Genomic DNA, 27,201 nt, shown 5'->3' with positions numbered 1-27,201 from the left:
CACACTGAGACTTGGGAAGGATTTCCTTAGCAAGAGGGAGCAATTGGTTCAGCAGAATTCGAGCAAGAATCTTCCCAGGGATAGAGAGGAGGGCAAGACGGTCAGTACTTTCCACAGACAGATACATCTCCCTTTTTAAAAACATTGACAATACTGACATTCCTTAGGTCAGCAGCAGTTTCCTCAGTGTTCCAGATTTTGAGAAACTGTGTGGAGCTTGTTTGTCATAGTTTCCCCACCGACTTTGAAGACCTCAGCTGGTATGCCATCAGGGCCATGTGCACTGTTGTTCATCATGTCTTATCACTTAGTGCAGGTGTTTTCAACCTTTTTTAGTCTATGTACCCCTGGTGGCTGGGCACTGAGTGGTGGGAGGGAGTGTACAGCCAAACATGGCAGGGGGGCATTTAGCACGTGGCCAAATGCCGTGTTGGGGGGTGGAGATTGTGCACAGCTGGACACGGAGCAGGAAGGTGGGGGACAGCGCGTGGCGACAGAGCACGGCCACCTTCCAGGAGCAGGGGCGGGGTGGGATGGGGAAGCTCACTGGGCTAGTGTGTGGTGGTAGTGGCTGCCGTGCGCAAGCTTCCTCACCCTGCAGAGGGGCGCTGCTGTCCTCACCCCATCCCGGCCCTGCTCCTAGGAGGTGGTGGTGCTCCATCCCTGCCCGCCCACACATCCCCTAGAACTGGTCCAAGTACCCCCAAGGTATGCATACACCTGATTGACAACCCCTAGTGGACTTTTTCAGAAGTTGGTAGACTGGCAAGTGCTTCCTTTACTGGATACTGCAGCATGGACTTGATGGTTTCATCAGTCACCATTGATTCTCAGTTTAGGAACTTTTGGTAGTACTCCTTAGAGCACTTTTTGATGGACTCATCTTTGAAGACTGTACTCCCATCTTCAGATCTAAGTATGGTGAATCCACAAGAGTTTGGCCTGTATACAGCTTTGACTGCACTGAAGAAGCTCTGCATTTCATGACTGTCAACAAATTGGTGGATTTCTTTTGCCTTCTTTTCCCACCATGTTTTTGATTTCTCAGATCTTCCTCTGGGCTTCAGCTTTAAGGTGTTGAAAAGTTTCCTGCTTCTGACTGGACTTAGGATGGTTTTGCCAGTCATGGAAAGCTTTTCTCTGCTGATCAAGAAGGGCTTTGAGCTCGGTGTTGTTTTCATAAAAACAGTACTGATGGCATCAGGTGATAAAGCCAATCGATTCCGTGCAAGCTCCATGGATGGTATGCTTTAGAGTTTTCCAATCTTCCTCAACACAAGCGTTATCATTTTCAGTCCTAAGATTGACAAGTTTCTTGCTGAGATATGCTTGGAGGGCTTCACAGTGTCTAGGGGGTCTGAAGGCATTTGATATTGGACTGATTTGGGCCACTTTTGGTGTTTCAATGCAACCCTGATGGTCATGATTGATCTCACTAAGTGATGATTGGTCCAGCAGTCATTGGCTCCTAACTCATAACATGCATGATATGAACATCTTTTAGATCACGCCCTCTTACAATGACATAGTTGACGAAGTGCCATCGTCTCAAGCGGGGGTGTTGCCATGCTGTTTTGTGCCTGTCACATTGTCTGAAGATAGTGTTAGTAACGACAAGGTCACGCTCTGCACATATATTGAGTAAGAAGATGCCATTGGAATTGCACTTGCCCACTCCTTCCTTCCAAATGTTGCCCCTCCACATGTTAAAAGTCGTGGCCAACTCTTGCAATGAAATCTCAAAGGGGGAAGATCTTATCCTCTTTCAGGATGATAGTCAGGATTTCATCAAGGTCAGCATAAAACTTTTATGTCTGTTCTTTCTTGGCATCGAGTCTTGGGACATAAGCACTGATGGCAGTAGCAAACAAATTGTTTGTCAGTTGGAGGCGGAGAGTCATGATGCGCTTGTTAATGCCAGCAGGGAATTCCATCACTTGGCTGACAATATGGTTCTCAAGGGTGAAACCAACACTGTGTATTCACTTGTCATGTGCAGGTTTCCCTTTCCAGAAGAATGTATAGGCAACCCCCTTCTCCTTTACATGGGCTTTGCGCGCACATCTGGCCTTGTTGAGAGCAGCAATATCAATGTTGTATTGCGAGAGTTCTCGGGTGACAATAGCTGTTCTCCCTTTAGGTCTGTCACTGTTCAGGTCACCTGGTAGGGTTCATACATTCCAGGATGCGAAGGACATTTTTGTGTTTCAACCACAATTTGAGTGATCCCCCTGGAAGTGCTATCCAGTCAAATAAGATAAGGTGGGATAGCATATGTCTGGGTCACCTTTTCTAGCACCCTCCCTATGCAGCGTGAGCAGAGGAGACCCTAAAAAGGACAGCTCAGTCGTGATCACGGCTGCTGAATCACCCTCCTGTCCCATTCCAAGGGTGAAGCGACCAACACCTGACCACTGCCTACATGTGGATCCATGACTAGGGACTCCCAGCAATCACTCTGTCTGTCCCTCTTACAACTCATTCATTGCTGCAGGATGTTGTTGAGGTTTTGGGTATCGGTGGTTGGATCCAGTGAGAGAAGCGTGTGTGAGACTTGTTTTACATGAGGAGACTATTGCACATTGGCAACTGCATGGAGAAACCTTTGTCCAGTGGCAAGGAGATCCAAGACAACTGAGGTACTCTTCCACTGTAACCTTCATCTACTTCACAGTCATTGAGAAGTATGCCTTCTGCATCCACCTGCTCCGCCATTGAGGCCTTTATGTTAGACTACTCTTAGTCTGATACCTCACCTTTGATGTTACCACTATGGGTGTCCCTACCAGGTGTACAAGACACCCAACGGTGTTGCTTTTAGAGTCATCCTTACATGCATGCCTCTCCACCCTGTCAAAGTGGCAGTCCAAGGACAGGATTCATGTTGGCAAGCTCTATTTGGCAAAAGGGCTGGGGTGCTCTATTCCTGCTCCTGAGTTGCCTGCCAAGCTAGCCTCGAACAAGACACATTGCTGCAAGCTGGAATGGAGGAGACAAGGGCTCATGGACTGGCCAATTTGTATAGGGCAATAAAAGCTACAGCATCCTGCTGACACAAGATGATCAAAGGCATTTCATATTATTTCCCCTGGTAACATATAAACAGTCCTTGGAGAATTGAGGGCAAGAAACTATTAAGACTGAACACCACTGATACCAGGACACAGACAGGCTCCATCACTAAAGCAAACAGTTAATCTGTCAATTCGTCTCGTTACTCTCTCTTACTTTCCAGCATCAGCTCTTTTATCAGGCTTGCCTTTATTCCTGGTCTTGTATTGACCAAACACTGACAGAGTTACACTATGGAATTTGAGTCAGAATTAAAAAAAATTACAAAATCATGCTATGATTACCCAACTACTCCTACTGGCCTCAGTACAAAAGCAAATTTAAAACTGAGAAAGAAAATACTCTTTCATGAAATGTACAATGAGCCTGTTTAATGCATTGTAAGAAGATACTTTTGAGGCCAGGCAGGATTCCAAAAGAAAAAAGTGGGTTATTTTTATAGCATCATAGTGTCCAAATATGATATTTTAACACTGCTTCATCCAGATTTAAAGTTGGAGTGGTTTTGCTATGTTTTAATCATTTTCAGCTTGTTCACACCTAACAATTAGAACATACCATGGTGTCCTTTTGAAATTTTCCCCTATTAGATGGGTTCCAAATGTATGTGTCCGCACCCTTAGGTTCAGGGTAGAAGGCACTGGTTGTTTCTACGAAGTCCCATTGCTCTCATTGTGCTCTCCCAAACCAAAAGTTAGAACAGAAGGAAAGGCTGTGACCTCAAAGCTAAAAATTCTGCCCTTGAACAATATAATGTGAATCTCACTGAATTTAATGGGAACCCAAAATTTTCAGAGCAAAGTCTGGCCAGAGTGAGCAGCAGCACATAGCCAGCTCTAAGTCAAAAGAGGCTAGGGAAACATTGCCCTATTATACCAGGGCACTTTACCTTTTGCTCAGAATTGTCCTTCATTCATGGTGTTTGGCAACATCCTTAGGCCCCTGACACATTACATCTATTGTGCAATCAAACTGATTAACTGCACAATAAATGTAGACACGCTACATGTGTAAAGTAATTCTTTGGCAATCCCTCACAGTTGAAGATGATTGTCTTCCATGAATGTCTTATTTGTGGGTCCAAAGATGGCTGCTGAGGTAATTATCATGCAATAAAAAATAAAAATATCATGCAATAACATATTTTTAAAAGTAATTATCATACAATAAAAATGACCAACAAGCCATGAAAATAGTTATCAAACTGTAAATTCATTACTTGAAAAAAAATGAAGACTATTTTTATAGCTGATTTCTATCAAGCTTTTATTTTAACATGTGGCATGTCACACACAGGGCAACAGTGTTTGGCCATGGCATGCAGCAGTTTGGGGTAGACTTCTCTCTCCCTCTCTTCACTTCTTCCCCCTGCCCCCCAATTTCTACAAGGGGACTCGTGTTTAATTCTGCTGCCCCAGGAAGCAGTCTACTAACACTGCATACAAGGTGTGAAGGCAGATAGCTGCTAGATTATTTTGTAATTGTACACAGGGTAGTTTCATGTACAACTGCCTCTGTATGATTCATTTTCCTCTCTGCCTGTGTGGCTTTTTGGCTGGAAGGAAGGAAGTCTGTTGACTATTTGGGGTCAAGAAGTGCATTTGTCATCTGGCACAAGGACATCTGAGCAAATCCCCACCACCACATTGCGACTCATTTTTTTCCCATCTGTAAAACAGGAATGATACTTTCCTATCTTCAAGTGCTGTTGTAAAACATCATGAGAGCTTGGCGGTAGACAGACATAAATTTCCACTGCTTTACAGGGGATAAACAAACTTGGGAAACACATTGGCTGTTAAGATGCATCTTTTACATTTCTCTGCTCCAACAGTGGTACAGGTGAGCTAAACCACTGTAACTTCATTACTGAATGAAATGGGGTTAAAATTAAATGGTTTAGCTTCACTTATATTGCTATAGGTGTAAAACTTATGTCTCTTCCCACCTTTCTTTAAGGATTTTGAAATTTTGGAGTGAAAGGAACTAAAAAAATAAGTGCTGTTATTGTAGGGAGTACAAGTGAGGGTATGATTTTGATTTTATCACAGTAATGCATTCTATTTAGTAACCAATCGTATACAATTAATTATTATTATTATTATTGATAATACCACCCAGAAGAAACAGTTGACATCACAACATGCACAAGAAGCTAATGAAAGAAGGAATGGCTCTGAATTGCAAATAGCTGACAGGTTGGCAACTGAGAACATGGACAGAGTGAGAATCGTTGAATCCTCAGATCATAGAAAATTGGGGTTGGAAGGAAGGTCATCTCTAGTCCAACCCCCTGCTCAAAGCAAGACCATCTCCAGTTAGATCATCCCAGCTAAGGCTTTGTCTAGCCAGGTCTTGAAAACCTCCAAGGACACCTCTCTTGGGTAAAATGCTCCTGTGCCTTCCTACCCTCCTAGTGAGAAAGTTCTTCCTAATATCCCACCTAAACTTCCCTTGCTGCAATGTGAGACCATTGCTCCTTGTTCTGTCATCTGCCACCACTGAGAACAGTCTAACTCCATCCTCTTTGCACTCCTGTCAGGTAGTTGAAGTCTACTATTAAATCCCCTCTCTGTCTTCTCCAAATTAAATAAGCCCAGTTCCCTCAGCCTCTCTTCAGAAGTCATGTGCTCCAGCCCCTAACCATTTTGTTCTCTGCTGGACTCTCTCCCACTTTTCTAAATAGTCCCTAACCTTGCACCACTGTTGGCTGCTCACCTCCTCCCCAAACTGTGCATGCCAGATGCAGTAGTCTGGGAGCTGACCTTGCCTGTGAAGACTGAAGTGAGAAAGGCATCGAGTACTTCAGCCTTTTCTGCATCCTCTGTCACTAGGTTGCCTCCCCAATTCAGTAAGGGACCCACACTTTCCCTGACCTTCCTCTTGTTGCTAACATATTTATAGAAACCCTTCTTGTTACCCTTCATGTCCCTTGCTAGCTGCAACTCCAGTTGCACATTGGCCTTCCTGATTTTATCCTTGCATGCCCAAGCAATACTCTTATACTCCTTCTTAGTTATTTGTCCAGGTTTACACTTATTGTAAGCTTCATTTTTGTGTTTTAGCTTTCTAAAGAGTTACCTGCTAGGCTAATGGGCATTATGCTATGTACTATATCTGTGAACTTCAGGCTACTAAATTGCAAGAAACAGACAGAAGTTTCATTTAATGTCTTTGCTCTTTACTTTCTCATTCTGTGAGTATGCCTTCACTGCAAAGTTAGCATGGGCTAGCCAACACAAGCCTATCAGGCTATATTCTCCCTCACCTAGCATATAGTTATTTCCTGTCTATGGTGAAGAGATGATATGTAACTCTCAAGAATTATTCATTATAGTTTCATAGTTGGTAGGGTCGTAAGGCACCTGAGCAGATCATCAAGTCCGACCCCCTGCCATGAGCAGGAAAGGATGCTGGGATCAAATGACCTCGCCTAGGTGATTGTCCAGCCTCTTTTTGAAGACCCCCAAGGTAGGAGTGAGCACCGCTTCCCTTGGAAGTTGGTTCCAGATCCTAGCTGCCCTGACTGTGAAGTAGTGCCTCCTGATGTCCAGCCTGAACCTACTCTCGAACAACTTGTGGCCGTTATTCCTAGTTATTAATCCAGGAAATCTGGATCAATGAACCATAGCCCATCCAACTGACTTTTCTGTCTATCCAAATTTTTTTCCCTATTGAATAAGCCTAAAGACGTCACACTAAGTACATTCCATTTCCTCCGTTTCCTCTTACAGATATCAAACCACAGCTTTTTCCGGGAGACAGGTGTTGCCTTCTGGCAAACAGGCAACACATAGTACAAATGCAGTGGAAATGGTTCAGGCAAGCATGACGTTGAAATGCAGTGCAGAACAAGGGATGGGGTTAGACAAGACTAAACAACTCAAGAAAAACTGTGGGACAGGAATAGAGAACTAACTAACTGTGCCAGGGTTGTCTTAGCCTGTGGTCTCATTGCAAAATAGGCAGGTTGCCAGTCCAGACTGAAGTGAACCCCCAGCTCAGGCCTATATCTTCATGCATGCCTGATAATCTTTAACATATTCATGGCTGGGTTAGAATTTACTTCATGGATGGAAAGGGGCTTAGAGCCAACACCTGAGCTGTAGCTCAAGGTAACTCTGTACTGAAGACACTCCCTCAGTGCATGTGTCTGGCCTATAAAAATAACACAATTTTAAGATTGCTGAAGAGCAGACCCAAAATGACCAAATGTCTTTTTGGGCCCCTCTACACTTGGAGGTAAAGGCACAATGGCATCTAATGCATGATCCACACAATCATACCTCCTGCCATGCATGTGTGGTATGGCAGGGGGTGTGACTGTGGAACTGTGAAGCGAGCCCCATCATGCCTTATTGCTGGGGCAGGAGGAGCCCAATCCCAGGCTCCCCCTCCACTGACAAGAAGCAAGCTTCTGAGGCTGGGACCACCCTAAGCTGATTGGGCTCCCACCCATGGGGGTATCCCATGTATCCTTGCAACTGGGAGATCATAGTAGCTGGTTGCCCAACCACAGTGGTGTGTGATGTGCCCCTGAGGCTGGGAGCTCCCAGGTTCAGGTGTGCGCATAGACCCCCCTAGCTGAGAGCTGCAATCAGCTGATGGGGCTCCCAGCCACAGGGGTCCCTGGCCAACTAATGGTGTGATAGAAAGCAGCTATAAAGTTATGACACATATTTTGTGGAATAACTTTGTAGCTTATTCCTCTTTTTATCATGCCATTAATTGACTAAATGGGTGGTCACTTAAGGTGTGATTAAGTAGTCCGGTGAAGTCCCAGAGGATTGGAAAAGAGCTAAAGTGGTCCCTATTTTCAAGAAGGGGAGGAAGGAGGATCCGGGTAACTATAGGCCAGTCAGTCTCACCTCTATCCTTGGGAAAACCCTTGAAAAAATTATCACATTTGTAGGAGTCCAGTGGGCAATATAAAGCTGAAGAGCAACCGGCACAGATTCATAGCAGGTTGATCCTGCCTGACTAACCTTGTTTCTTTTTATGACCAGGTCACTAAAAGCTTAGATGCAGGAGTTGAGGTAGATGTCATCTACTTGGACTTTAAGAAGGCCTTTGATACAGTATCCCATCCTATTCTTATAAACAAATTGTACGGCTGTGCCATAGATGACTATACAGTCATGTGGATGGCAAATTGGCTTAAGAGTCATACCCAGAGAGTGATGGTGGATGGGTTGGTATCGACCTTGAAAGATGTGGGCAGTGGGGTCCTCCAAGGATTTGTCCTTGGGCCAGTGCTGTTCAATATCTTCATCAGCAACCTGGATGAGGGCATGGGAAGCACTCTGTCCAAATTCGCCGATGACACACAACTATGGGATGAAGCAAACACACTGCTGGGAAGAAACCGAATCCAGGTGAACCTGGACAGGTTAGAGAAGTGGGCAGAGAACAATAGGTTGCAGTTCAACAAGGACAAGTACAAGGTGCTGCACCTAGGGAGAGGGAATCGCCAGCACACCGATAGGCTGGGGGCAGCACACCTTCTCAGCAGCACAGCGGCGGAAAGAGATCTCAGAGTCATTGTCAACTCCAAGATGAATACGAGTCGCCAATGTGACGAAGTAATTAGTAGAGCTAACCACACTTTGTCATGCATTAGTAGGTGCATCACGAACAGGTCCAGCGGGGTGATGCTCCCGCTCCATGTGGCACTGGTCAGGCCACAGCTTGAGTACTGCATCCAATTCTGGGCACCGCAATTCAAGAAGGATGTGGACAATCTTGAGAGGGTCCAGAAGAGGGCCACTCATATGGTTAGATGCCTACAGGGAAGGCCTTATGAAGAAAGGCTAAGAGACTTGAACCTTTTCAGCCTCTACAAGAGAAGGCTGAGGGGGTATCTTGTGGCACTATACAAATTCACCGGGGGGGGGGAGGGGCGGGAGCAAGGAATAGGAAATGCTCTGGTAAACAGAGCACCCCTTGGAATAACCAGAAACAATGGACACAAACTGATGGACAGTAGATTTAGGTTGGACATCAGAAAGATCTTCACAGTTAGGGTTGCCAGAATCTGGAATGGGCTTCCAAGGAAAGTAGTGCTCTCCCCTACCTTGCGAGTCTTCAAGAGCACACTGGACAAGCACCTGGCTGGGGTCACATGATCTCAGCACTTTTTGCTGCCACTGGCAGGGGGTGGACTCGATGATCCTTTGATGTCCCTTCCAACCCTAGCATCTATGAATCTATGAATTCAGTTAATCATTAATGTGTTAATCTATGCATCAACTGGTTTCTACTCCCAAACCAGAAAACTTCATAGAATTTGAAATAACATCCAGCAACAGATTTGTTTTCAGAGACTAAGAATGGAAATTATTACAATGTAGGCATGACATTTGGAATTGGAAATGTTTTGGTTCCTCCTACCTATTCCCTTCCCTTCCTTATAGGATCAAGGGACCAGAACGGACCTGTAAGATTGTCAAATCTGGACCCCTGCCATGGGCAGGAGGTTATTGGGCTCACACAAGCTTAATGCGGTGCTTGTTCAGCCTCCTCTAACTCCTCCAAGGATGGTGACTGCACCACCTCTGCTGGGAGTATGTTCCAGATCCTAGATACCCTTACGGAAAATAAGTTTTTCCTAATGTCCAACCTAAATTTTTCCTCAATTGCCTTGTGCCTGTTGGTCCTCATCCTCCCTGAGGGTGCCCTTCTGAAGAGCTGCTCCCCTAGACCTTGGTGTTCACCAAGATCTTTAGGTGTGCTTAATGAAAAAAACAAAATCTTATAATAGTGGGCAATCATAATAGAGTTCCTAGTACCAGAACACCAAACCCAAGTTTCTGCTCAGGCTCATCTATATGGGGTCAGGCAGGAAAGCTAATGAGAATTGAACGCAAATGCAAATCAATGTGTGAAGGTTAACCATCTGGATAGATGCTCCTATTCAGAAGGATTAAGCTACAGCAAGGTAAGTCACAATATTTCTGAACGAGATCAAGTACACTAGGGTTTCATATACTTGATCTTGTGCACAGGGTCTTCATATCTTTAGCTGATTTGCCTTAAATTTCCCTGAGTGGCTCCTGCAGATACCAGATGAATCTCAGAGAGAGATAAAAGAGGGCAACTTAAAAATGGCAGTATTCCTCAAGCCTCTGCCCTTTTCACTCAGCAGGATTCCAAGCCCAACCTCAGTTACATTATCTTTTTTCTCCTTTTGCAGCACAAAAAGGCTATTTTTGCCACATGCACCGCATTTTTTTACTGACCAACACCACTTGCTAAATGACAGATCTGTGAGGAATAGAACTGCTCTAACAAATAACTGCAACAGGATTGGAATGAAAAGGAAGGTTTTGTGGTTCAGACACTGGACAGACTCCAGACAACTAGGTTTGATTCTCAGTTCTGTAGCAGCTTTGTGTAGCACCTCAAGCAAGTCATTTCACCTGCCCGTTGTGAGGGCTGCCATCTGCCATAGGGACACACCTTGTTTTGAGAATAGAAATAAGCAAGGTCATCCTTCTTGCAGAGACACTCATTCCTACCTATGACCCTGGCTATCTACTCTGGCTGGCAAGTAGGAAAGGTTGGAGCTGATCTCTTTCCACCCAAGACCCAACTATGCTTTCCTTCTTGCCCATGTCCACATAGTGGGGAGGGGCAGGTGAGTATGCCACACGCTTCCCCCTAATCTAAACAATTACTCCATCTTACACTGCAACGCTGAGTAAAGGCTGAGAATAACCATGCCTTCCGGCTTCACCTTCTATAAAACCATGTCAAGGGGGCATTATTTCCTGTTCTTGTGAAAGCACACACATGAATCAATACAAGTTTTTTGCAGCAGGTTACTTAAAACAACAAAAACAACACAACCTTCTCCCTCTGCTCCCAACACCTTACCTACTTTTGATACATAGAAATCTATACATTCAGATACATAATAACACCACATAATTAGGACACAGGAAAGCACACAAAGGATGTAAAGAAGATGATTGTGACTGCATGCTGGATAACATGAAGACACTAAGACAAAATAGACAAACTTAACACGTTACTAACAGGAAAAGCCATTCATTGAAAATTGATTAGAAAAATATGTAGGAAGATAAGGTTTATATATTTATGGAGGGAAAAAACTCAGAAAGAGTAATTACTACATTACAACCTAATTTTTAAAAGAAAATTACATAAAATGAAATCACTGCAACCTGTGTTAGTCTGGTATATTAATGCATGTACTTAAAACACAGTCAGCATGGAACAGCAATTTCTTAAGCCATGAAAGTGACAAATAGTCTACCGTGTCAAAAACAGTGATTTTACAAATGTTAAAAGCAGCAAAACTGTAAAACAAAGACATGAACTAATACATTTGGAGAAATGTCAGAACACCAAGCTCAAGGGTCCTTCACTATAGCAACATGCAAATTTCTTTGTAATTTCACATTTCAAAAGAACATATCAGAAATTCCAGCCATTTAAAGTGAGTTTGGAGCCCACCACCTGATGAGATGAGATCAAAGCCTTTGTTCTCATTATGTTAACAGTTCATGAAGAGGAGGAAAGTGGCCTGGAGAAATATTTACATTGCTAATTTGTATATTTGGATCATGCATTAATGCATAATATCTTCTGATCTTCAACAACATGATCTTTCATACAAAATTAAGTGTTTTGCAAACATGTCATGCTTTTGAAAAAATATAAATATTAATCGTGAAATTCAATATATTTATAAATGCATTGCTTGAGAATCTGGGGGTAGCATGCAAATGAAAGTCAGTAGGCCTGTCTACATGAGAAGCTTAACGCACAGTAGACTGATTGACTGCATTACAACGTCACAGCAAAAAAAATACCATTATGCTAATGTGCAGTAATATTAGTCTACTGTGCGTTAATCATCACGAAAAAAGCATGTGATTGCTCTAACACGCAGTACGGCAGCCTACTGCATACTTATTCAGTACTTCCTTTTGCAAGTACTAAATTTAATGTGCAGCAGGCACTGCACGTTAATGGATGGGTAGATGGACTGAGAGAGAATAACCTATTTGTCATGTGGGGAAATGTAGACCCACAATATCACCTTTGGAGTTGGTGTTAATGAAATTCTCTTCATGCAGGATATATATTTTGTCTTTTACCTTGCTGTATTTTTTATTACCATGACATGCTCAACAGTTCAGAGCAAACAAAAAAAGCCGTTTCAGAGATTTTATTAAAAAGGTTTAGACTTTTGAAGTCAAGCTGGAATTCTTAATAAGGTAAACATGGCAATTTTAAGACTTTGTTTAAAACCAAATTCCCTTTTCACATGCCTAAAACTTTCAAGTATTCTTTGCATCATGTGTTAGCACAAAAATCAAAAAGAAATTACCTTTTATTGCAACACTAAAACTCACAGCTTCATTAACGGGTATTTAGTCAAGTAATCTTGTCTCAGTAACTATGAGATCCAAGTATAATTGCGTTGGCATTTCAAGGGGTACAAAATGATATTATTTTAAACGGTTTTATGATGAGAGAGCAGAAACAATTTTTACTAAAATAGAGATGGACAGACAAAAGCAAGAGTGAGCACACCTCAAAATGACATGGCTGATGTGTATTTTACCTCCATCAACCTAGAATACTAATAAGATATGTATCAACATTGGTACAGCTTGTGACCCACTAAAAATAAAGAATAAAGAATACAGAAAATGAAAAGACTTAAGAAGGAAACAACAGCATCAGTTCTGAACCTTTGTTTGTTAGATGGGTTCTTAGTAATAATTCAAGAATGGCGTATCAGTAAGTTTGCTGCATTTTTTGTAAAAGAAAAAGCAAAAAACAAACACCATTGTTATAGAATTTATACAGAAGAAAAAAGCATCATTGTTTTGTGCATCTGTTTATAATGGTATGTGTTGTGGGAAGAGATTTAGAGAGCCTGGGGGTTTTTGGAAATGCCTCAAAGCGTAGGCAAGAAGAGGCATTCACTCTTCTACAGTGAGGTCTGGTCACATGGTCAGAGCAGAGAGAACTCGCAAGGGATAAAAGTCTGGAATTAATGTTGTTAAGCTCAGACAGATGTGTAACTACTACCCTCTTTTTCTAGCAGTATTAATAGAAAGAAACAACAAGAATTTAATCCTAAAAGAGTTCTAATTCACGGTGATTTTCACTAAGACAGGTTCCTTCAATGGGGTCAGGCTGGAAACAGCACAATAGCCTATCTTGGCATACTAATACCATTGCTTCTGTCCAAAATTAGTTGGCAACAATTACAGCTCTTCAGTTCAGTTTATGTGAAGGGCCATTTAGTTCTAATCTAAAGCTTTGTCCATTTAAAAAAAGATATTGTCCAATCTTAATAATTTTATGTGAGATTTATTGAACTCTGATTTGAGTGTGCAAGTTGTCATCTCTTAGGCAAGCTTCCAATGTGATGGGAAGTGAAGCCTTATTCATGCCCCATCTCTTTTGGGAAAGTAGGGTGGGGGACAGAAAGGTTGAATAATTCATTGCACAAACACTTTTTGTGTTCACCTTGGCAATTTTATTTTCCAACTCTTGACAAATGGCTTTTATTTCCATTATCCAAGCAACTGTATCGGGAGTCTGTTGAACAGACTCTCTATGCAACTTTTATAGAGATTTTTTTTTAAAGTTAGAAATCTATTTTTTAACTAATTAATTTTGCTCTGTTTTTGTAGGTAGGGGCAAACTTAAGAACTGCAGGGAGAGATGAGGAGGAGGAGAAGGGAAGAGAATGAGGAGATTTGTTTTGGGAAAACCTGTCTTGTATAGAAATCCAAATGCAAACTGTTAACACACTTTAAGTCAGTGTGACCTGAAGTGGCTAAGCATCCAATAGATTTTTGGAGCTTGCAAACTGAAGCATAAGTATCTCTTTCTGCAAAACGCTAAAGGTTGGCTCACAAACTTTATCTGCTTTTCCTGAATGCAGTACAGCACTTGAAAAGGACACCCATAGTGTAGCCCATGTGCCACAAATGTCACAGGCAGTCTCTGCATGGCACGTGGCAGATTGGGAAGAGGGCAGGTGGAACAGCAGCAGACAGGGCAGGGAGCAGAAAGTAGAGCAGCAGGGGAAGGTGACTGGAGTGGCACTTGGGGAGGGTGTGGGGATAATTTGTGGCACACTTGCCCCCTTCCCCCCGCTGCTGTAGCAGAACTGATTTAACATTGTTACCACATGAAATTGAATATGCGAGAAACAAGGGAAATTACAGAATAGGAGCAAAATTTCATCTGAGTTTGCAGCTCTATCCATCCCTGAGCTCATTACCACAGCGTTCCCAAGGAAAATGAATCCTTGGGAATCTGATCTGAAGCAGACGTGACAACTTATGGTGAAATACTAATAGTAGAGCCCAATCCAAACACCTCTGAAAACCCAAATAAAAGAGTCCCGTTGTATCAATCAGTCTAAATTGCTAAAATATGACAGAATTAAACAGAAGAGAACACATAAAAGAAATTTGTATAGCTACTATTCAGTTTGCAATAGGTGTTCTAGCATTATTTTAAAAATAAGGCAGATTATAATAAATTTGCTCTGTATAAAATCAGTACCGGCATAGGCTGAAATCTCCACAACAAATGTACTGGTAAAATATGCCCAATATAATTGGTTTCATTTTTCTCCAAGTTTTAGATAAATCAGGCTCCATTAATGCACATTTGAATGAAATAGCATCTTTTACATAATGTTCTACAAAGCAATTACTTTACAGATGTTAATCTGAACACACAGTAACTTTTACTGCCAGCAGTACAGACTTACGGTAAGTCTAAAAGACATGTATCAGACTTTGGCAAAGACTTGGATTTCCCTGAACATGTGAGATGCTTTAAAATATCATTATCCAATAACATTCAACTTTTGTAGCTATACTGTGAAATGTCATGACCGAGTAGAAGAACAGGTGCAGCTGTTAATGAGAATTTGATCAGAATCCTAATCCAAAGCCTTTTTCCTTTTTTTCTTTTTTTTTTTCTTTTTTTTTGGGGGGGGGAGGGGAATTGCTCCCATTAAAATTAAATTACTTTGAATCAATGCAATCATTTCAGCATCCAACAGAAGCAGAACATGGAAAATGAATCTGAATAGCTGCCATTCAGTTTGTGTCTTTAGAAGAATCAGTTTTTAAAAAGGAAGAGATGATACAATGAAGTTTATAAAGAACTACATTTATTTTCATTTACAGCAAATGCCATAAATAAAACTAAACAACTTTCACTGTGTGCAAAATACAGACTTTCCAAGTGACAATTCAAATACAGACTTTTTAAAAAAAAGAACTAGTTAATAATAACAACAACAGTAATAAATCAATCAGTTAAGATCAGGAAGCAAAAAGAAGAAGCAGAAGGTTAAAGGAAGAGAATGACAGAATCCTTGCTGGCATTCTTTGAATATATGAAGACTCTGCAACAGAAGTTAAAGAAACACAGCAATGGAAAGCAATTTGAAATGAGTGACCTTTACTTCACAAACCTCATTTTGCTGGTACATGCAGAGTTTAGTAAAAACAAAAAATAAAATAAAAATCTGAATTCTAAACTTTTATATAAAACACTTGTCCTTCCCTTCTGGTCCAGCAAATGATGCTTAAAATTGTAATGTAGAAAGTTCTTGCTTTCTTTTCTAATTAAAGGTGATGGGCAGGTGGGCTGACTGTTTTTGTTTTAAGAGAAATTAGTTCTCTTAAGAGGTTTAGGATACCAGCTCATTGAAATGTCATTAATTTAGTAATATCAGCACACAGGTAGCAGGGGGAAGGTCATGAGCTTGTGCATCTGATCCTGCATTCCCCTTGCTTACTCTCAGGATGGCATGCAGAAAGGAGCATTTCAGCAAGGGAGGCTTGCAACCTCCTTACAAGTCTTCTTGAGAGAGCTTTCCATGAACTGGCAAAGGGCCTGCTTATTTAATCGGACTTGCCACATGGACAACAATTTCAAGTGAAACTTACGAGTGTAGGGTTCCATGCAAGTGGATCCACATGCAGGCCCAAGGTTCTCATGGGGATTAATCTTGCCTTTCATTTAATTCAATTATTCATGGCACGTATAAAAAAAAGCTCTCACAAGCCGTTCCCTTGCATGGAACAGGGTAACTCATCATGCAGCAAGACAAATCTGTTACCAATTCATCAAACAACACCCGAAGTTACTAATGGGCATAGTTAGAGCTGATCTTAGTACAAACAGTTTGAATCAAACTCTCCAGTTAAATAAGTCTGACAGTACAATATTAAAAAATATATAATTTTCTTGAAAATAAGCAGCACCTGCCCAAAGGAATCTTTATTTTCTGGTATTGGAATTTTTATTGCTTTATTTCCTTCCAGGTGCTTTAACTTTTATCTAGCTGAATATTGAGTAATTGATTCACATTTCATCCAGAGGTCTAAGAAGTGCAACACGAAACCACATAAACATTACTGTCCCCATTTAACACTGAGTTCAGTGGAAACAGAAGCAAATCCCTAAACTGAGAGGGACAGGGACTGGCTATGAGATTCTTCATGTCCTGGTCCTGAACTAGTGCATATTTTAATACTTTCCTTCAGTACTTTAAAGGGAGTAGGGTCTTATTGAATTAACATTAATCAGAAATATGAGAAGATATGCATGCAAAGAGACAGTTCTTTCCAGACTGATAAGAAAAATAAACTTTTTGAATTGTGAATTATGCAATAGGTTAAATGATCATGCTAAAGCTTTCATCCATTAATATACCAGACACACAGTTTGCCCCAAAAACGTGTAAAACAGAAAATGATGCATTGATGACAAACAATATTAAGTGTTAGTTACAAAATTCAAAATTGGCAAGCAATCAATCACCTTACAGCAGAAATGTTTCAGCCAATGAGAGGGTGTAGCACTGGAATGTTGAAATTAACTAAAAGCAACATGGAAGATTGGAAGAAGAGTAAAAAAAAAAAAAGAAGAAGGAAATTCAGTTTGATTATAGGATATACTCAGAAATATTATCAGGCGCAGAAAGGTATAGTAAAGTTGAATAATCATATACAATGAAATAGCATTTCTTCATTAATTCATGAGCATTGCCTTTTAAATCCATTAACAAAGAGGAACAGTGCTGAACCTTAGTAGTAGACTTTTAAGGCTAAGGATTAAACATTATTATATCCTTTACATTATTACCAATGTGAGACTTTATAATATGAAGCACAGTGGGATGTCACTGAAAGTATTCCATGCAATTCAAAGCAGTCTGCAAAAGTTTTTAATTGCGCACGTTTGCCCTGAATTAATTAACCTATGAGCAACCAACAAGGATTGTTTTATTTTCTACTAGCAAAGTTCATTTTCTTCAAATTCATGGCATATCACAGATTTTCAAACTTCTGGCTACAAAATTCTTCATTAAGACTTCCATTATGCTCACTCTACTGAGACTAAAAATCTCCTTTATTTGATAAGCATGACTGTAAAAATCTTAGGAGAAAAAATATTCTATCCGAATGTTTGAGAACAACTGGCCATATCTATACAAGATACTGACTGCTGGAGCTCACCACAGTAACATCGCATGGCACAAAGCGTGATGCAATGCTACTGTGCAGTAGTAATGAGCTGCTGCGTAGTCAGCATCACCAAAAAGCTGTTCAGGGACACTACTGAGCAGTAATGCTGGTTACTGTGCAGTCATTTAGTACTTGTGTATGCAAGTACCAAATGACTGTGCAGTAACAACTACACAGTCAGTGTCTCGTGTAGATGCGGCCACTGAAATAAAAAAAATCAATGTTCTATAAGATCAGAAAAAGTATTTCTTGACATAATCTAGTGCTGCAGGAGCAGTACAGTCAGTCAAATTGTAAGGTTGCCCCCAGCCCTTTTTTTTAATGAAGCAATTATATTAGCAAAGAATCAAGATATAGCAATATTCCACAGTACAGTGTTTAAAATACACTAGAGAGGTACAGACACATTTTTCTCTATTCATGTAGATGCTTACCAAGTACTGTAAGTGCCGCCGTGTCCTGTCAATAGTCTAGCAGATATTCACTGAATACATGTGTGTGCATAAATGGCAATTTATCTCAAATATATGCCATGCTATGTTTGCATTTGCAAACCATTCTTGAAAACATTCATTCACATCCTGTGTACAAGCTTTTACAAAACACACATAACCCAAAAGCCTCAAGAACTCTTATAATTTAGAATGTTACAAAGTTTCATTTTCTGCATTTAAAAAATAAGAACAAAGTTTTCTACAGAAAATCTGTTTCCATTTACCAACAGATTGGGGTTTTTTGGCTCTCTCAAATGTGCATTTCTTTTTAAGGCTAAGCAAAACTGAAAACTTCAATTGGTCTTTACAATATATATTCAAACCAAAGCGACTGTGAACTCAGAAGACAGCCAAGCTAACAACACTGGCAGGTGACTCCTCTCCAAGATTTGTTTTGTACCAACTGAACGTAAAAATGTTCCCTGTTGCATAAATAAAATCTCTCTTTACAAGAGATAAAGGTTGCAGATACTCTAAATTATTAGGATATTTGTCTATGTGCTTCCACCAGATACTTAACGTAAGTAGTTCAGAAGCAGGGAATGTGCGTAGGACATTGGCTAAAGACTGGGAGACAACAGTAGTCAGAGCCTGAGGAACTGTTTTTTTGCTGTTTTTTTTTTTAACTAATTGCCATTATGTAGCCTTAGACAATCTAGTGAAGTACTTTGGCTAAGGTACCCCATACTGGGATACATCACAAGAACCTTTCTTCAAAGCTGATACAATGTTATGATTTTGTGATTAACAAAATATCACTTTTTAAATATTAATTTATAAGTATTGCTATATTACTTAAATATGGCTTTTAAAAAAAATCTGAGTAGAATATACTGACTTTGGCAGGCAGGGGAGGAGGGGGATTTGTTAATAAACCAATGCTGCTTGCATCCATCCCCAAATGAACAAAAACTCTTAACTCTGGGAATAAATAATGGCTAAACTACAGTATATGTTTCTTTAATCTGACAAGTTCAATTAATTCTTCACTCAACTAGTATTTGCTCTTCAAATTTATTTTAGTTTTAAATAAAGCAGGATTACAGAAAATACCCAGTGTTGACAAAGGGCACCACAAGGAATAAATAAAAAAGGCATGACTAAGAGTAGGTGCATTGTATACACTAAAAATATTTCTCAGAACGTATTCATGCAAGTAGTAAACCATGTAACCCAAAGCAAAGACCAAAGCAAGAGAAAGGGGGTGTGCCATATTCAGGTTTCAAAACCCAGTCATTTGTCACTACAATCCTGAAATGTCTGAAAGAACCAGTTCTTTCTCTGTCTTTAAAACAAAATTATAAAATGTAAACCCAGAAAAATGGCTGGTCACAAGTGGAGAGGGAAAAAAAAAAAAACTCTCCACATTAGTCTATAAAATATCCTTCATTTAGTCCGCACTTTCTGGAAATGTGTCTGGACACTGACTTCATGATACCTTTATTTTACAGTACATATTTTTAATTGAGAATTTTGATTGCACCTAGTTTATCAAAAGGAGCCCTTTGTTCATTTAAAGCACACGTTAAGTTGAAAAAAAAATAATGCAAGGCTATTAATTTTGGAAATCTGAAAGGCACTGCTTAGCAAGACATCTGAGAAGAACTTAAGCCCTAAAGAACTTTTTCACCCAGTCAAGAACAGTTTCAAGTGATAGATTTGCTTCCTGGTACATATTAGTAAGTACCTCTAGAAGCGCACAGAGAAATGGCACACCAAGGCTCAAAAGTTCATACAAATAGGTATAGTTGTATGCATTGTCCCTGAAATGAAGATTGGTAGCGTGCAGAAAACCATGCATCCAGTTAGACAGACGTCTTGGAATGTCAAGCAGATCCCTTGTCACCCTAAGGGGCCAGCTTAGAGTTTTCCTAAAGAAGGAAGTCATGATACCTGGAGGCCTGTCTTCTGGACTGCTAACAGTAGTTAAAGTGCTTTCTGTGGTGGTTTCTGGGGGCTTGGATTCCTCTTTCATCCACATTTCCGCATCCTCCTTAAAAAGAACATTCCGAAAAAATTAAACAGAGACTAAATGTGTTTAAAAAAGAACATACAGTGCATTTAAAATTTTGTCACAGTTTCCAAGTTAGGGACAAGTTGATTCTGAATCTTGTGGTGCTGTAAGATAAATCAGGCTTCAAAAGGCATCAGACTGCGTAATGTGGAAACTGAAGATTACTATATTTTCTTGCAATGTGATAGGCACCAACAGTCAAATGAGGTAATGAAGCACCACGAATTCCCACTGTCCAATTCTAAATACGCACATACACACAATTTCATAAATTTTAAACACCTCCCTGATGTCATCTTTTATAATAATGGGATATAATGTGTTCTGCAGTTTCCTTTAGTTAATACCAACGGCACTGGCACATGTAGCACTGAGACAACAGCTGTCCAAAAGTACTTAAACTACTTTCACTTTCTCTAATAATTTCCTGGGAGCCAACGGTTAATTTAATTTTAATTTTGGATTGACATCACATTTAGCTGTACCTTAGCTAAAGCTCACTTTCTACATTTATAACTATTGGATCCCAAACCATAAACATGCTAAATGCACACAATAAAATGTAAACCATAGCACTGTGCTAGCCATTGTCAGGTGATAAGCCAACCAAACACACTGAGCCAAACCCCATGAAACTGCCTCCACTTTTCTTGCTTTGAAATATTAATCAAAACATACCTTTTCTTGTATCGGTAATGTGGCTCTTCTCTTTCTGTGTTTATTGCTGATTTTACAGTGTGTAAAATGAGGTTTGCAGTAAAATTTACCTATAAAAAAAATGGTGTGATAATTAGTTTGGAGATCAAAGGGCTGCAAATGAATATACTTGTAAATTGAATGAAACTGCAATCCACTGGTTAGAGAAATTGTGACTTCTTTTCCTCTATTCCTAGTTTTGCCATTGACAGACCGCATGAGTCAGGATACCAACAGATGTTGCAGAAGAGACCATTTTCTCCCAGGACAAAGTATGATCATTCAGACATCCATGTCCGCTGTGCCAAGACAAATTCTTAATGGTTCACAGGATAAGAAATGCTAATAGGCCATCACAAAGTACATCTGAATGGTTGTCCTGAGATTGCATCATGGAATCAATGGCAGAAAAGCAACAATACATTTAGCTGCCCACTATACCCTGACTGAATGGATGGTGTGTGTACCCAGGACCTTTTTATTCCAGAACAAAGACAAGCACAACCGGTCCTGGGACAAATGCAACATCTGATTCTGTCCTTAGGGAACCCTGCTGTAACATGGGGTGATGGTACCTAGCTTCTTCACACGGCTGAATCTTTGTTAAGGTTAGTAAAGTGCTCTGAGCTGCTAGAAATAGCTTCACAAACCATTTAAAAATGCCAACCAGGAAAAATCAGAACCAATTAGTTGAAAAAATTGCTTTTGCAGCTGTATAGTTAGCTTCTTTGTAGGGGACATAGGTAGAGATGGATCAGGCCAACAAAGTTCAGTTCTTGTTTGGAGCACTGGAGGAAGGAAAGGAGATGTTCACATGTTTTAACATATCCTTTCCTAAATGAACAGATCAGCCACGGTGTTCAGGTCTTGAGTCCAGTACCATTAAAGCTTAGAGAAAATTAAAATGAATGGTACCACAAGCCAGCTAACATAACTGATTTCAATTTCTGAGGCACAGCCTTGAAAAAAAGAATGAACCCATACTTCTCCTATTGAACAAATCTGTCACTATCCTGACTCATTCCCACACAGAGTAGTGAATAACAAAGACATTATTATATCTGGGTGATGATCAAGTTGGCCAGATTATTAACAATTTCAGGAAATCACTGTCTTCTTTTGGTCTTTATTTCAACCTGTGACCAGAGCAAGGAAATACATTTGGTCTCCCACAAACATTCCTTCCTTTAAGCAAAAGCATAGTCATATCAGGCTTCCTTGAAGAATTTAGGACTGCAATTGCAGTGGGATTACAGATCATGAAAGGTCAGCACAGGCAGAGCTGTAAAAGAAAATCTGCACATCTCCTGACTGAACCACCTGGACCACTCTTTTTTTCCTGCTATATTATAAACATTTGGCATTCAAACATTTAAAAAATACTGCTGTATATTCTCTTATTACCTTCTTCGACATCAAAGGCATAAATCCCTAACCGAAGCGTTGTAGAACACACATCACACTTAAAGCATTCCCTGTGAAAGAAATGACCCTCTGCACTCAGCCGCTCCATGACGTAGACCCGTTTCTTGCAGAAATAGCAGATGTCACTCCCCCCTACGGTTTGAGGAAATTCTTTTCTCAAAGATACCTGTTAAGAATACAGTGAAAACGTATGAAAAATATATTGCTTATCGACATGCTACAGTACATGCACGTACTAACTTAGCAAGTTGCAGGTTTTATACAGTTACAGACATCCTTGCCCCATCAAAATTCAAAAGTATAGCTGAAAAATTGAAATGAAAAAACCTCCACATAAGATTAGATATACACACACAGGTAATATCCAACAAGATGATTTGTTTGTTACCCTGGAGTTTGCTGGCTGAAACCCAGATATCTGCCTGAGTGCAGGTTTATGATTTTATAAGAACGCATATACAGATGTTTGTCCCAGCAAAGAACAGACATATGCAGTCAAAGCCCAAGTCGATGAAATTATTAGTCAGGTCAACATATGACAGTCTTCCGAGGAAGCCCCAGGCCATGCTTCGAGTCCAAGGGGGTGGCCTGGCACTGTTAACAAAAGCCAGAATTTGAAGTTCTCTGCGGGCATTTGAAACATCACTTAGCCTGAACAATTTGGAAGCTCCTTCCCTCTAATTTTTTGTCCTTGGATTTCTAGTGCAAGTATATTCAGAATATTTTACAGAACTGTGATTTTGAAATACGATTCATGTTAGCAACTTTAAAGTATTTTTGTTCTGTTAGACCTAATAAAGGACATTTTTCGAATCCCACAAGGTTTATCATCAACAGGTCCAGTGTCTGTTAGGCCCGGCCATCCTTGAGCTTTCCACAAAAGGCATGTATGTCAAGACTGAAAAGCAGCATTATTTACACATCCTTGTTTTACCCATGCAGAGCAACCTCTCCATTATTTTTGCCATAAAACAAAGTAATCTGTATGAAATGGAGGAGGTGGGATATTTGGGAAAGTCAGGGTAGATATAAGTAGCACTGATTAAGATCACCAATGGAACATGCTTTGCAGGGTAATTTCTCAATATTTACAGAGTGCTTCTAGCCATACATCTTGTGCATGTTCTTATACATGCAAAAACCAGTCAAAATTTGCTTCTATGTGCCCTATTTTGCTGAGGCACAGGTTACTTCTGTTAGTATACACCATACAGGAGGTTTAAAAAGTTAACAAGCACAGGATTAAAATTAAAAAGGCACAGCACAGGTTGAAAATACTAGGTTAATGAAGTACTACCAGTGATGAGTTATGGCCAAGCTTGATCCCTTACAGATTAGTGCTTGCTAATAGCTTACTGCCTTTACAAAGACACACTTCACTTTGTCTTTTAATACCTGACAGCTCTGAATAGTAGAAGCACAAGTTGGAGAAACAGAACAAGAAGTAGGGAAGGATGATATATCTCCATCCAATGACTGGTCCTGAATTCAAATGCAATATTATCGTAAGTTAGAACAGCTTTCTTCAAAGAGACACATGATGATTCAACATGTGTGCAGTCAGTGCAACTGCACAAACATGTACTTTATAAAACTTTATTTAGAAGCCATTCCTGTCTTAATAATTACAACAGTAATTACTTTTAAGAGATGCTTCTTGAGATGCATATTGCACAGACAAGTAACAAAATATAAAAGTAACAAAACTGAAATTAGGACACCAGACATTTACAGCATACCTCCACGTAGGCATCTTCTGCCAAAAGTACCTAATTCCTACAGACGAGTTTAATTTCAGGTTGCTTAAGAACCAGAAATGTCTCAATTCTAGAATCTTAAGTTGGGACAATACCTCTGTATTGTTATACTTGAAACTGACTGATTTCATTCTTTATGGGTTTAGCCTTACCAGCTCCTGGAAGGAAAACTGTGGCTTGGGCCTGTGATCATTCATATACAGACTGACAAGAACTTCAGCCACAGCACCAATTCCACGTGACACCTTCCCTACAGTCATCTAACCAGCAAAAGGAGAAGATGGAAAATGGAATCAAAGAGTTTCAATTATAGTTTTATGAAAAAAATGCATTGCCAGTTTGAAAGCATGCAAAGAAATGCAAGCAGTGATAAAAACAGGCTAGAAATTATAAAGAGACTGAGTTTAGCATAGTGTAGGTATGTTCATGCATCAACTAAATAGAAGAAAAAAGGATTTGTTCTTTTTTTTATTGTACTTTTTAGTTATTTGGGGCTCATGTTTATAAAATGTAGATATTCTTAAGGAACAATAAAAAGCAGAAACTAAAACTTCATATTGAAAAGCCCAAAATTGCAAGGTTTTATAAACTATTCCAAAAACGTTCACGAGAACACCTATAAAAAAATATTCAGCTAAAGTTGACACAATATTCATTCTTTTCTTATTCATTCTTGTTCTGTTACCTTATGATTTTGATATTTAAAAAAAAAAAAATCAGAGAAAGTTTGGAGCCAATTCATCACATGTATGTGTGTATGTTACACATTCACACACACACACACGCGCATATAAATTAAAATTGACATCAAGGCAGACCACATGGGAAAGCCAATAATAAGGACATTTGCATATGAACAAGACAAATATCTGGTTTAAGAGAGTATAGCAGGAACTAAAATGAGGTAAGACAAGCCAAGAATTTATAATAATGGAATATACATTCCTACTGCATTTGCTCTACTATAAGATAACCCTGAATTCAAGATGACCCCCAATACTTAGATTCTATATCTGGAAAATTTATAAATTTGTTATACAAGTTTCCAGATATAGAATCTAAGTATTGGAGGTCTGCCTTGAATCTATCCCACTCCCATTGCTACATCAGGGAAAATAAGTCTTGGGGGTCAGGTAGCCCCCCTCTCCCCCAACTTCTTCCCCCTGTAGCTCTCCCCCTCTCCTTACTGTCAGACCCTGCTATCCCTGAGCACACGGAAGCGAGGAGCAAATTTGAACCTTGAAATAAATGTTGCAAATTTCTATAGGTATTCATAGACTTAGTTCATCTAGAATTAATGCATTTTGTCTTTTTTGAAACTGCAGCAAGTTGTAGCACAGTTACTCCATAAACACACTTTTAAGCAGCACTTCTGTACCTACTTACATATAGTACAAACTATGAATATTAGTCCAAAGCCAAAAGTCTCATGATTTACCAGATCATTCACTGGGCTGGGCCTTAGCAGAGTCAACAGCATTTCAAGTTATGGTTACCCCACAGCTCAGCACTGCTCAGTATGTGTGTGTATTCCAAATACCTTCCCACAAAGGATCCATGTATTAATTAGACACCCACTCATGACTGGAACTGGGTGTTTTTGTCATGAGTCCTGGGATCCTCCAAAAATTTATATGTAGATGAGGCATAGGGCAACTTGGTCTGGCTCCACCTCATGGAGGGTGGGGCCACAGTAATCACATGCAATAAGCTGAGAGAGGGGCCAACGGAGGGATTTTGGGTGAACGGTTCGGGGCTCCTTTTGGTGATGTTTACCAGACAGTTAAGGCTAGTGAAGAAACAGGAATAATTGGAAAATGGAAAAAAAGGCATAGCTCAGCTGTGGGAGTGAAAAAGAAGTATACAAAACGTATACAATGTAGTAGCTCACCATAACGTGAATCAACAGTAGGTGCTGAGAGGGACTGCGCACAATGGACACCACAATATATCTTATTCAGATGGTCTGCACTACCCTATTTTTGTAGTAGGTTGTCATCAGCATGTTTGCTCAATATAGGACATAGGCAGACAAGGTTCTTTGAGTGAATCTGATATCTTTTATTAGACCAACTTAAATAGTTGGAAAACAATTTTTAAACAAGCAACCCTTAAAAACTGTTTTCCAACTATTTAAGTTGGTCTAATAAAAGATATCAGATTCACCCAAAGAACCATGTCTGCCTATGTCCTTACACCAACATGGCTACAACCTACACCCCTGCAATATAAGACACGTGTTTTATAGTCATGCTCAGTGTTGGCTATATTTAATCAACTTCATAGTTGCTTTCCATTACTGAGCACATGATGCTTCTGGCAGCAGTTCAGTAACAGGCAACATATTTAATGAGGTTTCCTTAAGTAAGATGAAGAATTTCCTTCCTTGTGCTGATTTGGGGGAAAAACCTTGTCTTGTATTCAAGTAAATATGGCAAATCTTAACACATTTTGGAGTCTTAATAGATTTTAGGAATTCTGCACGGATTACAATAGAATGCACACTCTTGACACTATCATACAGTGGAACACATTTCCATTAACCCTCCTAGAACTACCATTTGAATGTCAGTATTAAGGTTATTTCAAGTACATTTATAAAACGAGGAGGAATGCAAGCATAATTTTTTCTATGCAATTGTGGTTCCAAATTTGCAGACACACTCAGTTAGCTACAATGGAACAGTAAACTGAAGGCAGAAGGATACAATAAAGTACTAGCCCTGCCTTAAGATCATTATAATCCTAGAATGTCTCATGCCTGCTGAAAATAACATTCACTTCACCCAAACCACAGCAGATGTTGACTGATGCTACGGAAGTGATTACTGCACAGGCAGGAAGCTGGTCATTTCTGATAATGTTTGCCAACTTCTGGAGCTTTGTTTCCTTTTGGTTCATTACCCTAAGAAATCTTTGACCTGTGAATTACGAGTTCCACATATGCTTGCATATGTGCAGTGTTGTGCGCTTAAACCTGTTTTAAAATTAAACTATCATATGTATTGGAATTCAAGATGAGGTTTTTTCCTCCCATTTAACACGTGGTAAAAAGCTCCTCATCTGGGATTTCAGTATGAGGCAGTGGGGTTGGAGTGGGAAACCAGGCAGCTGCTGCAGCTCTGGCTCCACCTCCAACCTGGAGTCAGAGCTGGAGCCACAGCTGCTGCCTGTCCACTGCCTCTGCCCCCTCC

The 27,201-nt window shown here is 40.1% G+C and overlaps 1 protein-coding gene across 3 annotated transcripts in view; it reads right to left on the bottom strand.

Annotated features, from left to right (window-relative positions):
- The window catches only part of MICAL2 (microtubule associated monooxygenase, calponin and LIM domain containing 2), a 218,849-nt gene that overhangs the window by 81,800 nt on the left and 109,848 nt on the right, over positions 1-27,201 (bottom strand). Inside the window, exons 21-24 of one of the 3 annotated variants that reach the window (XM_059722688.1) lie at positions 24,160-24,267; positions 22,230-22,416; positions 20,808-20,896; positions 20,009-20,108 (exon numbers count right to left, since the gene is read on the bottom strand). In XM_059722688.1, the coding sequence (XP_059578671.1) occupies positions 20,009-20,108; positions 20,808-20,896; positions 22,230-22,416; positions 24,160-24,267 (484 nt within the window). Of the gene's footprint in view, positions 1-15,233; positions 20,109-20,807; positions 20,897-22,229; positions 22,417-24,159; positions 24,268-27,201 lie in introns of those variants that run through there. The other 2 variants (XM_019476858.2, XM_059722687.1) reach the window with 2 other exon arrangements.

Source organism: Alligator mississippiensis, chromosome 2, assembly GCF_030867095.1.
Source record: "Alligator mississippiensis isolate rAllMis1 chromosome 2, rAllMis1, whole genome shotgun sequence".
Lineage (NCBI taxonomy): Eukaryota > Metazoa > Chordata > Crocodylia > Alligatoridae > Alligator > Alligator mississippiensis.
Note: the sequence above shows the minus strand (reverse complement) of the source record. Positions and strands in the feature narration are given on the sequence as shown.